The following is a 12,778-nucleotide window of genomic DNA, read 5'->3' as shown; positions in this document are numbered from 1 at the left end:
TTCCACATATTTAGAAATGATACTGTCGTTTCAGGTTAATCTGCAACAACGAAATATTGGGCTGCATCCAAAGAACCAGCCAACTTGTTTTGTGCTCTGAAAGGGCGGAGAGGCTTGGGCTTGAGTTTCAAAAAAATCCGCTCAATTCATTGAAACCTCACCATTGAAACTCTCAAATATTGGAGTGTACCCATAGTGAAGCTACATACAAATTGATTTCTTTACATTCTGTATGGATATTTTCAGCAAAAAGGTAACTAAAAGAAATAGTAATAATATATACTAATTTAAATCAAGCAGTGCAGTCATAATCAGATTACCTTGGTGGGAAGATTAGATTCACAAAATATACAACTTGGGGATTAGTAAAAATATGACAGAAACTTGTTGGAAAAAAGGGAAACCGTTGCACCTGTTTCAACAAAAGGACTTACAAAGGTATGTGTTTATAGCACAGGGAGTCTCTGTTTGCCCAGATTGGGAATTTGTATAGACACAGAACAAGGCCCATGAGTATAGAAAAGATGTGCCCCTGCATTCTAACCTCACAAACCTGGCATCTGCTAGTATATCTATGTTTAAGGCTCAGGGTTCATTGCAGCAATGTTAAATAGAAATAGCAATCAAAACTGCATTCAGACCTACAAACAAAAATACAGTGGCCAAGATCCAGGTAGCCACATACCTAGTTCCATATGCTCACGGAAAACTTGACTGTGCAAAAGCAACTCTTCATGTTCATTTTGAAACTTAGAGAAGTTCAGAGAGAATTTGTGATAATTCCTGGAAGATCTGCTGTTCAAAGAAAAACATAAAATCCTACTGGGCATATCCTGCCCCTAAAAGAGCTGCGTGGATCTTGGCTATAAACCAGGTACATTGATGTAGTTATTTCAGGTCTACTGCTACAAAACACCAGCTACTGTGTGGATGGTTCAGCTTGTAGTCACAGGTAGAGAATACCATTTCTGAATGCTTCCCTAAGGGCTAGTCAGGAGACCCACTACAAGTAAGAGAGAGAAACAAAGTGTATCAGGGAGATTGTTTTCAGTCCAGTGCCCCCCCCCCCCCGCATCCTGTGCTGCTTTTCTCTTGAAGGGGAGTATTTTTGCATAGAATTGCAAAAAATTAGATTTCCCCAACCCTACCCTCACATGCGGTGATGCGGTGGCACAGTGGGTTAAACTGCTGAGCCGCTGAGCTAGTTGATCGAAAGGTGAACAGTTCGAATCTGCAGATGGGGTGAGCTCCCGTGCTCTGTCCCAGCTCCTGCCAACCTTGCAGTTCGAAAGCATACAAATGCAAGTAGATAAAAAGGTACCACTTTGGTGGGCAGGTAACAGCGTTCCGTGCACTTCGGTGTTTAGTCATGCCGGCCACATGACCACGGAGACTGTCTGCGGACAAACACTGGCTCCCACAGCTAGGAAATGGAGATGAGCACCGCCTTCCAAGAGTCAGACATGACTGGACTTTAATGTCATGGGGAAACCTTTACCTTTACTCTCACACACTAATCTGAAACCACCATCTCATTCTGCTGTATGCGTAGATTTGGCTTTCTTGGAATAGATCACATCTTTAGATTTGAATGTAATTTTTGCTTTCTACTATACATAAAACTGTCTCCACACAACTCAAGAGATTTTCAAGTGTGTAGAAGATGCCCTCTGCTGGACAAAAGAGTTGTTCATGCAGGTGTGTGTGGTGTATTACAGTGTGTTAAGATTTGGTTTTTTGTTTTGTTTTGTTTTTTGTGATGCTAATGTTGAAATTATGTATTCACAATTTTATTTTCAAAATGGTCATTTAACCTCTGTTTTATGGACTAAACATTGGATTATTGCATAGATTGGAAACTGCTTATATTTTTTTCTTTGATTTTAATTGTTAATATGTTTGAATATTATATACTTGTATATATTTACATCCCATACATACCAATTCTATCCTCTTGTTATGCTCTTCCACATGGAATAAGATTGCGACATAACATAAAATTGTTACAGATAGGTACATACTAGTAAATTCCATTGAACAGAGTGGGACTCGTTTGGCAGTAGATAAGCACAGGCTAATGATGTAAATCTTCTTGGTCTGGTGGAGTATAACTTTATACTCCACCAGGTCAAGAGTTTTACTTGCACTATGTTTGTGCACTTGCACAAAAAAAGTTTTACTTGCACTGTAACATTCTTGCACCAACAGAAGCTATCACAAGCATAACTTTTACCCAGGCAAGGAACTTTCTCATCACTGACAACAGCAGAGCTGTCCAAAGAAGAGACATAAATGTCCACTGAAGTCCTCAGACAGCCCCAGATATCCAGCCTCTGCCCCTACAGTTTCACTGAGGTTAAGATTCCAACTTATTCTTTAGGTAATCTTAGTTCATCATCAGAAGTATCTAGCAAATAAATATTTTATTTCAGGATCTCATCTGTGTAGGCATACAGCATGTGGCTACATTGTTGTACAACCTTGTAGAACTAGGAGCACATAAGGGGAAGCAGATGAATAATGTTTGCTTTCAGAACCTTTGCAGGTATTCTGCTTCAGAACTTGAAAAACACCCACCAGGAATGTCAATTTCATTGTTGCAACTGGGACTGCAAGGAAAAGGCATTCAACTAAGGTAAGCTAAAGAAGACAGCTTACTAGATAGGGGAGACAGTGCTCCAAAGCAGATTTCCTGCATATCATCCATTCCTCTCCACCAAACCACCAAGAGAAGACATATGTGTGTAGAGTACTGCCAGATACCCACAAGGCGCCTCTTGCCCCTTGGCCTTTGAATTTTGGAAATAATGTACTGGCTTTACAACTGTGCATTACTCAGTAGTTTGTAGCACTGCTTCTCATGTCAGAGGCACAGTGTGAGTAAATGCTGCAGAAAACCATAAACCCTCCAAAACTAGGTTAATCTCTCATCAGTGAGGGATAGGGAGGCAATCATCTTTTGATAATGATCACCCAGCGTTCCTGACACTTCTTGCTGAACAGTTACGGTCTATCTTGTTTACTGTAGGACCAGAGATGACATATATACAGTAGAGCAAGTAATAAGGACAAGACTTCCAGCATACCACCCTACACAGTATGATGAGTATTGACTGAATGAGTACATTATGAATCCCTAAGCACTGAGATCAGGGGATTACTGGTGAAAGAGCAGAACACTACCCAGATAACAAAACCTTTTCTCAGTTTGTCCTGAATTTCACAAGTACTTTGATCACTGGAACTTCTGCTGCTACCAGTGATTGTTCATTGTCCCTATGTCTCTCCACAGGCTACCAGGAAACCATCCAACATGTGCAGAAGCAAGTATTGACCCCACCTTCCAGTGTCGGGGAAAGAACAAAGAAAGACCTACAGCAGCAGCAGTGACCAGTGGGAAGTAGGGTGTTCCACTGATGACACTGATCAATAAAAACTATGACTCTGCATTGGTCTTGGTGCAGTTTGTTCTGTGTTATTCATGGGTGTCTCTTTTCAGCTCTTTCTCCTAGGAATCTGGAGCTATCATTTCAGTCTGTGTTCTCATGTGTGCTAGACTTGTGCTGGTTTAGGCAGCTAGAGCTCCATGTAGAGTTCCTCCTGCTGTGATGTATGTGGCTTGGTCATAATGTTACTGGAGAAATGCAAAGATGGCGTGTCTTGGGCTACAGAGATCAAAGCATGCATCTCTTTTCTGTCTGCTCTTAACAGCTTCATGGTAAATGTTTAGTGATACAGAGTGGGATTTGTGACTTTCTCATTTTTCCACAAAAAATTGCATTTGTTAGCAAGAAACCCATGAGAACATATTTGCCCTTTTCATGTCATCTCCCAGGGGTGAGATTTATTGACACTCGGCTCCTCACTGAGTTAGGCATCATGAAGACTAAATGGCAAAATACAAATATGTTAAATAAATGGATTCCATGGTGCTGTCTCCTATAGTGTGCACTTTTCTTTTCCTTCTGATACCCTTTCCTCCACTACCATCACAAAAAGCTTGTTCCTGTAACGGTGCAGTGTTCTTAATACAGCCTGTGTGAAGTCATTGACATGCCAACAAGACTTCAAACTTTGGAGAGATTCTGAGTTCTTCAGGTAAGGGTTCTTACCTCTGAGCCATGGGGGGCTCTGATGGGGAAAGACATTATCTGGAACAGAGACATGCTTGTGGATTTCGTGTGAAGTAGTTGGTAGTGCTAGGTAGGATAACATAATGATCCTGTTCTGGCTGTTTCCCTAGTTAGCTAATGGGGATGTCATCTCTGTGCATCACTGTGGTTAAGGAGTGGAAGCAGAATTAGAAGGGCACATTATAAGTGTCTGACAGAACAAAACCACTTTTGTTTCTACTCCTATTGTGCTTTTTGTTCTCCTGCTAAGACAGTGACTACATGGTGTTTCCACAACAGGGTCATTGGCTTGGTTTCTCTGACCTGCCAGCAAAAATTCTGGTGTGTGTACCTGAGCCTGGCAGGTGAAATTGTTCCCAAGGTGACTATTTTGTAAATGGCAGAGACACTATCCATTTCTGACATCTAACGCCAGTTCTGCATTTTGCATATGATGTGACTTGCTGTGTTAATGACCTAGTCCTTCCTTTTAAAAGAGCACTAAAGCTGGTGTCTCAGGGGAAAGAAAAGCATGAAGCATCCGACTGGGATTGGAAGCCCAGGGCATAATCCCACTGTCTAAAATTAAAGTTGGCAGATTATGTCCTCTCTAATAATGTGATGGTTGTCTTGCAATTGCAATTCTGGTTTTATAATTCAGTCATTAAAATACAAACATCAGGCCCTTTGGAGGGCTATTTTTACCTTTTGTCATACTTGTCATTTTAATTGACTTGGAATATAGAAGGTTGCATATATTTATGAAATAACTATGCGCAACTTTTTATAGTTGTGTTTTTCACAAAAAAGGGGGGAAGCATGCGGTTTATACATGGCTATATAAGAGTTAACTTAGCTAATGGCTGTCAGTTTATAAGCCCCGTATTTCATCACAAAATAATATGCAGTAGGTATATATAAACTAGAGTTTTATTATTTTTGCTTGTTTGATCTGGAAGTAGATCATCCCTCAATTTTGAAAAGCATTGATTTTCACACACACAAAAATAGAAAATAACATGAACAGAAATGTAAAAAATTGCAGATAACTTGGAGAAGTGTTGAAAATACTATGTGGGAAAAAGCACATGGAATATAGTGATTATTCAGCATTTAAAAGCATGTAAGTAAAAGGACAGTATAAAAAGGCATAGTCTATGACCTGGTTTACACATAGCAGTGGTAAATGATGGGCTATTTAAACCACAATTTCAGGGATGTATGCCATTTGTGAGCCATTCTCAATTGCTGGAAATAATTGTGCCATTCCCAGAGGACTACTCTTCTGAAAAGGACAAGTCTTCCAGGGGAAGTGTGATGAGAGCACAAAATGACATGTGAACCTAAACCGTTGGTTTGTTGGTTGGTTGGTTAAACAATCCATCAGTCCATGTTTGCATGTCAAAGTCTTCAGTCAGGAAGAGGTTGTTTACAGAAAATGGAAGTGGCTCAATTAACTCCCAGTAAACTCCCAGTTGGCTGCCATTACTTGCGGACCAGTCCTATATGAGGTCACACTATGTAGCAGCAACAAGTCACTTGCATATTCTTCAATATACTGTATAATTTTTACCTGAGAGTTCTTAAAGAAGTGAAATGTAAATTTTCTGATCTAACAACAATACTTAATTTGTCACTGAGATTGGAAAGCAGACAATGTAACACCATTAAAAAAAGAAAGAAAGAAACCCAGGAGGATCAAGGAAGTTACAGTTAGGTTAACTTAACATCTGTTCTGGGTGGATTGGTGAAAAGCATTTTTGAAATTTATGTCACCATTTTTACAAAACAAGCCTTGTTAAAGCAGAACCAACATGGCTTGAAGGTTTCTGAAAATATAGAAACCTCTCCCTAATCTTTTACGTTTCTTTGAGAATGTTAATAAGAGGAAGTTAATAATATAGAAATTTTATACATGAACTTTCAAAAGATTTTGATTAAATACCACCCCCCCCCCCAGAGATCCCTGAGTAAACCTAAGAGACTTCAGATAAGTGGGCAGGTCTTGTTGTGTATTGCTAACCAGTTAAATAACAGGAAGCAGGCGGCTGGCATAAAAGGATAATTCTCAGAGTGTAGAGATGTACAAAATATGGTTCTCTAGGGATCTGTATTGAGCTGGTCCTTTTTAACTTGCTTATAAATGATCTAGCTTAGTTGTGAGCAGAAAGTTGACCAAATTTGCCGACAACACAAAAATATCCATGGTGGTAAAGTGAAATAGGATTGTGAAGAGTTTCAAAACGATCCCTGCAAAATGCATGAATGGGCAATAAAATGGCAAATGTAATTCAATGAAATTGTAAAGTGATGCACATTGGTACAAAAAAATAAAAAGTAAACCTTACCTTCACACTGGCAATATCTAAGCTGACAGTGACTAACCAGGAGGGTTCTAACTCCCTAAATCAAAATATCAACCAGGCAACTCTGTGGCAACTATGAAAAAAGCTAATTCCATGCTAGGAATCATTAGGAAAGAGGTTAGAGATGAAACTGCCAGTATCACCATGTCTTTATACAAAGTCTGTGGTGCAATTACACTTGGAATACAGTGTGTCATTCTGGTCACTCATCTCAAAAAGGGTGTAGGCAATTCCTCTACCTGGAAAAGTTACAATAAAAATAAGGTAAGAGAGGGAGAGATAAGAATGTATACATTGTGTGGAGAAAGTAGAGATGAGTTTTCTTGCTCTTGAGGAATGTTAGAACTAAAGAATATACAATTAAGCTGATGGTGAGAGATTTAGAACAAACTAAAACTTCTGATAGCGTATACTAGTGGTGGTGAACCTATGGCATGTGTGCCACAGCGGGCACGCAGACCCCTCTCTGTCAGCACGTGAGGCAAGTCACCCCAGCATTGCCCCAGCAGCCGAGCATTGGATAACAGCATAAATAGGGGCCACGTGCATGCTTGGAAAGTAGTGGTGCCAGGCGATGATGTCATGAGCCATGGCACATTAGCTGCAACTCATCCGAACTTGCGCATGGCTGGTCAGTGTGCTGCCAAGAATATATGCTTGGACTGACTGTGAGTTATTCTTTCTAAACTGAAACCTCAGTTTTCAGGTTTTATTGCAGTGTTGGCACTTTGCGATAAATAAGTGGGTTTGGGGTTGCAGTTTGGGCAGTTTTGGGTTGCAGTTTGGGTTATTTTCCATGGAAGTTTAGCCCTATATTAGGAGTGTGCACCAGGGCAGGGTTAGGGTTACAAAAATGAGGTGTCCTGGCATGATTTTGATGGTTGGAATGTGTTTAGAATGGGCAGAAATGATGAGCTGTGCCGAAAAAGCTGCTCAAGGAAGGCTTTTTCAAAATTGCCCTCTTTTCAATTGAACTCTCGCCCTATATTAGGGTTAGGGGTGTGCACCAGGGTAGGGTTAGGGTTAGAAAATGAGGTGTCCTGGAAAGGCGTAGCAGCTTCAGGCAATGATGTCATGAGCCGCAACTCATTAGCCATCACTCGTCTGAACTTCTGTATGGCCGGTCAGTCCGCTGCCCCATGTATGTATGTCTGTATGTATATACTTGGACTGGCTGTGAGTTGTTTTTTCTAATTTAAAACCTCAGTTTTAGGGGAGTGCACCAGGGTAGGGTTAGGCCAGTGGTGGTGAACCTATGGCACGTGTGCCACAGCGGGCATGCAGAGCCCTCTGTCGGCATGCAAACCAAGTCTCTAAAAGGATCACCATCACTTGCATATACATTACCACAAGAAGCAGCAACAGCTACCCACATACATTGCTTTAAAAGGAGGTATCCATTTTATCTTGGAGATACCAGCAATCTACCACCAATCAGTCCAGTTACAGTCCCACTGTAACATCTACCAAATGTGGAAGATTGGGAAAAACATTCCACCAACACTCACCCAGTAGAAATATTCAGAAATACAGTAGAAAAGCCTGCCATATTGTCACTATGAACTAGTTTGTGTATGTTGGTAGATACAGAAATCCATGAATTATTCAAATTATAAAACAAGAATGAAGAGTACAGTATATTTGTGAACAGAGAAAGAATCCCATTAAAAGACTAGTTCCATAGAGCAGCTGGTAAATTATTTTACACTATTAGAAACCATTTTAAGTATACTAGCATTAGGCTGTTCTAAAGAGTAGAATAGCACTCAATCTGTGAAAAGTATTTAAACATTTAAATAGTAATTCTGTGAGGAGGTTGTTGTTTTTTGGTGCTACTGTGTTGTAGAAAATTAGTTACACTTTAAGTGAACACATAAAGAAGTAAGATTGGTATGTGTGACTGCTTTCTTTGGGTTGCTTCTTTCCAGTGGCACCTAGGCAGATAAATGGGCAACTTGCTATCCTCTGGACTGCTCAGTGAGGATCAGATGCAGCTAGAGAGAACAAAACAGACAGCGGCTAGCAAGGTAGAGGGCAGTATCTGAAGTTGCCCATCCATGACTAAGGCATGCTTCCGTTGCACAAGCAGCACCCACTACTTGTGCAACAGTGATTTAGCCCTTCTGGGAGCAATCTCCAAAACAAGTGGAAAAGCTTACTTTTCAACAGGGCAGGACGGTGGAGCTCCTTATGAAGGTTCCACCAACCTGCCTTGTTCCAGAAACTACAATTTTCTCTCATTTTGCATTGCCCTCAGAAGTGCTAAATATCCATTGCACAAGGGCTTGGATTGGGTACTGCTGGCTACCTGAAGGCAAGCATCATTGGGTACTGCCCATAGACACTAGCACTACTTGATTTGTGGTACATCATGGGCAACAGAAGTGACTTTCCCCTTGCAGATAACACAATGCCATGCATTAGACGAACAGATTATGCAAAGGACGTTCTGGCATTTTCTGCCAGTTTTAGCTGTTAAGGAAGGTAGTGCCTGCTTTGAATTACTACAGCCAGAGAGGCCGCAGTAGAGCAACCATGTAGTAAATCTGTATATGTCAGCGGGATGGTTTTACAGCAAGGGTGTGGAACTTTTTTCAGTCAAGTGTTACATTCTGTTGGAGGTAATTTGTTGGGATGATTGCTGTAGGCACTGCTTGATGGTGCTAGAAAAAATTGGGCAGCGCTAGCCTCTCCAGATTCACTTGCACACCATCCCATTCTCTTTCTCTCCCCCCCCCCACCCTCAATATTTCTCTCTTTTTCTTCCTTTCCATCCATTAGAATCTTTTTCAGGAGACTGCTCCTGTCAGAAGTCTGAACTGATTGTTTACAGAAGGCTTTTAATAGGAGGCTGGGACAACGTGCAGCCCAAGGGCCAAAAGTTGCTTGCCCCATCTTTAGCGTATGTGATTTCAGGATTGGTGTTTACGCTTTGGTGCTCAATCTCTGACATCATATTCTCTTAGGAAAGTCTGCCAGAATGATTCCAAGATGGATGTGACTGACAGATCAGCAGCTGCAAAGCTGGCCCTACTTGTCCAGGGTTTTTTGCTCACCGAGCACAGTGTGGCTCTACCGTAACAGAGCCGCCACCCCCAGCACTGCTTCTCTTGGAAGAAGCACCAAGGTGCCATCCTAATTTCCTCCAGCTTTCAGTGTCAGGAGGTGGGGCTCTAACTCTTGAGCTTTAAATTACTTCATAATGTTTCTCATTGAAATCCAGTTTGGTAAATGATCAGTGTATTGTGCATCCTTGACAAGCTAACCATCTTCTCGTTTGCTGCATAATACTGGAAACTGAAATAAGTTAGTTTTATCTTCTAGAGAAGATTGTAATAAAAGTATATCCCTTGGTGCTAGTTTCCCTTTTAGATAAGCATAACTGCCTTTCTAAAATATGACATGTTAGATGATCCTCACTGTAAAGAAAAGTGCATTTACAGCTTCTTGATGTGACCGCTTCTATGCAGAATCATTCTTTGTATGAGCATTTTGGGTCAGGCTGTGAATTTTTTCCCCCTCTTTCCCTTCCCACTAAAATCATTGAAATATATTCTGTTGGTCTTTCACATCAGAGGTGTAAATGGATTTCTTGAAAGTTTTTCTTCAGAATGGTAAAAGGCAATCACTTTACAACTTTGACTCCATTACTCGCTGCATCACAAAGCTTAATATACCACCCAAACTCCGAAAATGCGCTGCTGCTCAGTGACCTTGCCTCCACAAGGACAGAGGCTTTGTTTGTGCAAAGAAGCATTGTCTGCAGTCTCTGCATCTGGATACGCTGCATGATTTGACTGCACTTGCACAAAAAGCACAATAGGGAGAAGAACAGTGTAATCTGCATTTTTGGAACAGATTTATTTTACTAATGGCATTTGCATGCCCTGTGCTTCTCCCTTTAACTTTTCTTGTGTTTTAATGGCACCAGTACTGTAAGGTTAAACTTCACATACCATACAGATATCTATATTTGCTCTGCAATTGAAGCATTTCATACTGAAACAAAAGAACTAAAGAACAAGTGGACAAGTTTTTAATGACTTTGTTTTCACACTGGTATTCTCTGACTCAACAAAATATGCAAACCAATGAAACCTCTTAAGTTTTAAGGTATAGCCTTCAAATGGATAAGATTAAGCAATAATGTTGGGTTCAAAAGAACAGAGTAAAAATGTAGTCTTTACTTAAACTGCACAACCCCTACCATGCATTTACTGTATATTTCTAACCAAAAGATAATCCCATGTCCCATTCACACTTTCACAGTATTTATGCAATAGGCAAATGCCTGCATAGCTACATTGTCTTTTCCATATCTCCACAAATAGAGTTTAGATGTCAGGGAAAGGGGATGGCTTAGGGCCCTATAGGCCATCAAATCACATGAATATAGCTTGAAATCTAAATAAATATGTGCTCTAAATTAAATTAAAAACATCTGTGTAAGGAAATTTCTTTCTTTCTTTCTTTCTTTTATGGATTTATGACATGATTTCTTTATGTTTTGCTCTGTCCCAAAGGCCTATAGTGACTAACAGCATGTGTATTTTATGTGTAGTCCTTTGTCATTCCACCCTACCTGTGACTGAAGGTTATGGATATTCTTTCTTTACAAGTGTAGAACTTAAACAAAATTGTGTGTCGAGGTAACCCAAGGAAACTATGTCTGGGTGGGGATTTAAATGGAGATCAAAAACTGGAGCAGTTTGGTTTTCTTTAGAATAATTATTTTAATTTCATTTTCTGTTATTTTGTTGAGAGAGAGCAGATTGACTGTCCTCTAATCTTTAAAAAGTCTACTACATATTTTGGAAAAAGTAATCTTAGCTTTGAGTGGAGGGGCTATGTAGGGTTTATGAATTAATATGCATTGAGTAGCAGTGTGATTTTTATTAATTTATTATTAAATACTGAAGTATGAAGGAACGGGTAACGTGAGAATTGCCGTTTGCTGTTGTGGAGATGATGCTTCTGATGTTATCTCCCAATCCTAAAACCTCATCTTAAGCTTTGTCTTCATGAGACTTAAAATCTTGTCTTATGCCCAATGATCAGCCTTAAACCTCTTTGCTGTCACCGAAGAAAACAAATCTTTTGCCTTCCTTTGCCTGAGGGATGTGAAGAGCTGAAGTGGTCCTGTGTGACTAAATTAGATGAAAGACTTGCCTTCCCACTACGGAGACATGGAGTCTAATCAAGTGAAATGAGTTCTGAGATCTCAACTCACTTCCTAGGGGATATCAGTTTACATTACAAAATCACACGACACCTAATTCATCACGGTTGATGCAGACTTTACTCAGGAGAGGCCACAGCTCAGACAATACAATAGTAAGCCACCTGTCCCCTCTATGGAAGAAGCTGTTTATTAAGACAGTAGAAGGCATTGGTTGGAAGGGTCTACAAGGCATTGACCTGCATATTTATAGGGTATATGTAACAGGAGAGGGATGTCAAATTCCAAAATGGGAAGCAGAATCTGGAAGAGATCATTTATATTCTTAATCATTATTAATATAGATAATTCACCACTCTTTAAACTAGATAAAAGGCGGAACCTACCTTGTTTACAAAGTTTAAACATTAAAGCATAAAACATGATGTATATCCAGATTGTAAAACCTGCTACTTCAGTGCATGTGATTGAAAAGGGGACATAACAACACAGCATCACAAATCACTGCAGAAGTGACATTACATTGATTTTGTAAGTGGACGCACACATCAACCTGCCAGTATACAAGGATCATTAGATGAAGACTTTCTCTGTAGTCTTTCCATTAAAAAATGTATTTAACAAGAGAGCCTTCTTTGTGATGATACCCTGACTCTGGAATGCTCTCCCATGGGAAATACGCCTAGTACCAACATTGTACTCTTTCTGGCACTATGTGAAAATGCCTCTTAATTTGCACAGATCTCTTTTAAACTTGCAAATTTGTACATTTTTAGATTCAAGAGTGCACAATTTTGGCTGGAGAAATACTTTTAAACGATTTGAAATTAGGTATAAAATATTTATATCCATTTAAATTTTAGGTTGTTTTTATTGCAGTGTGTTGTGTCATTTTTATATAATTTATTGATACATTTACCTGATGTCTTCTTTTTATATATAGCTAAAACATCAGCAGAATGACTGATGTCAGTATCTTCATGCACTGAAATTTGGTGTGACAAAGAAAAAGTTCTGTTTACCAAACTAATCAACTTCTTAATTTCTTCTAGGGCATCGTTATTACACCCTTGCTTCTCCTACTTTTTGTGAGTATCACAATATTTATTACTGTTGATACT

General features: G+C 39.8%; 1 protein-coding gene across 7 annotated transcripts in view; it reads left to right on the top strand.

The window, feature by feature from the left end:
- The window catches only part of SLC10A7 (solute carrier family 10 member 7), a 163,888-nt gene that overhangs the window by 92,381 nt on the left and 58,729 nt on the right, over positions 1-12,778 (top strand). For 2 of the 7 annotated variants that reach the window (XM_044430838.1, XM_044430837.1), the window contains exon 6: positions 12,710-12,745. In XM_044430838.1, coding sequence (XP_044286773.1) covers positions 12,710-12,745 — 36 coding nt within the window. Of the gene's footprint in view, positions 1-34; positions 1,232-2,534; positions 2,636-3,028; positions 3,098-3,292; positions 3,450-12,709; positions 12,746-12,778 lie in introns of those variants that run through there. The other 5 variants (XM_044430839.1, XR_006414809.1, XM_044430840.1 and 2 more) reach the window with 5 other exon arrangements.

The sequence above is a fragment of the Varanus komodoensis genome, unplaced genomic scaffold (assembly GCF_004798865.1).
Source record: "Varanus komodoensis strain SLA01 unplaced genomic scaffold, ASM479886v1 scaffold21, whole genome shotgun sequence".
Lineage (NCBI taxonomy): Eukaryota > Metazoa > Chordata > Lepidosauria > Squamata > Varanidae > Varanus > Varanus komodoensis.
This window is presented reverse-complemented; position numbering and strand designations above follow the sequence as displayed.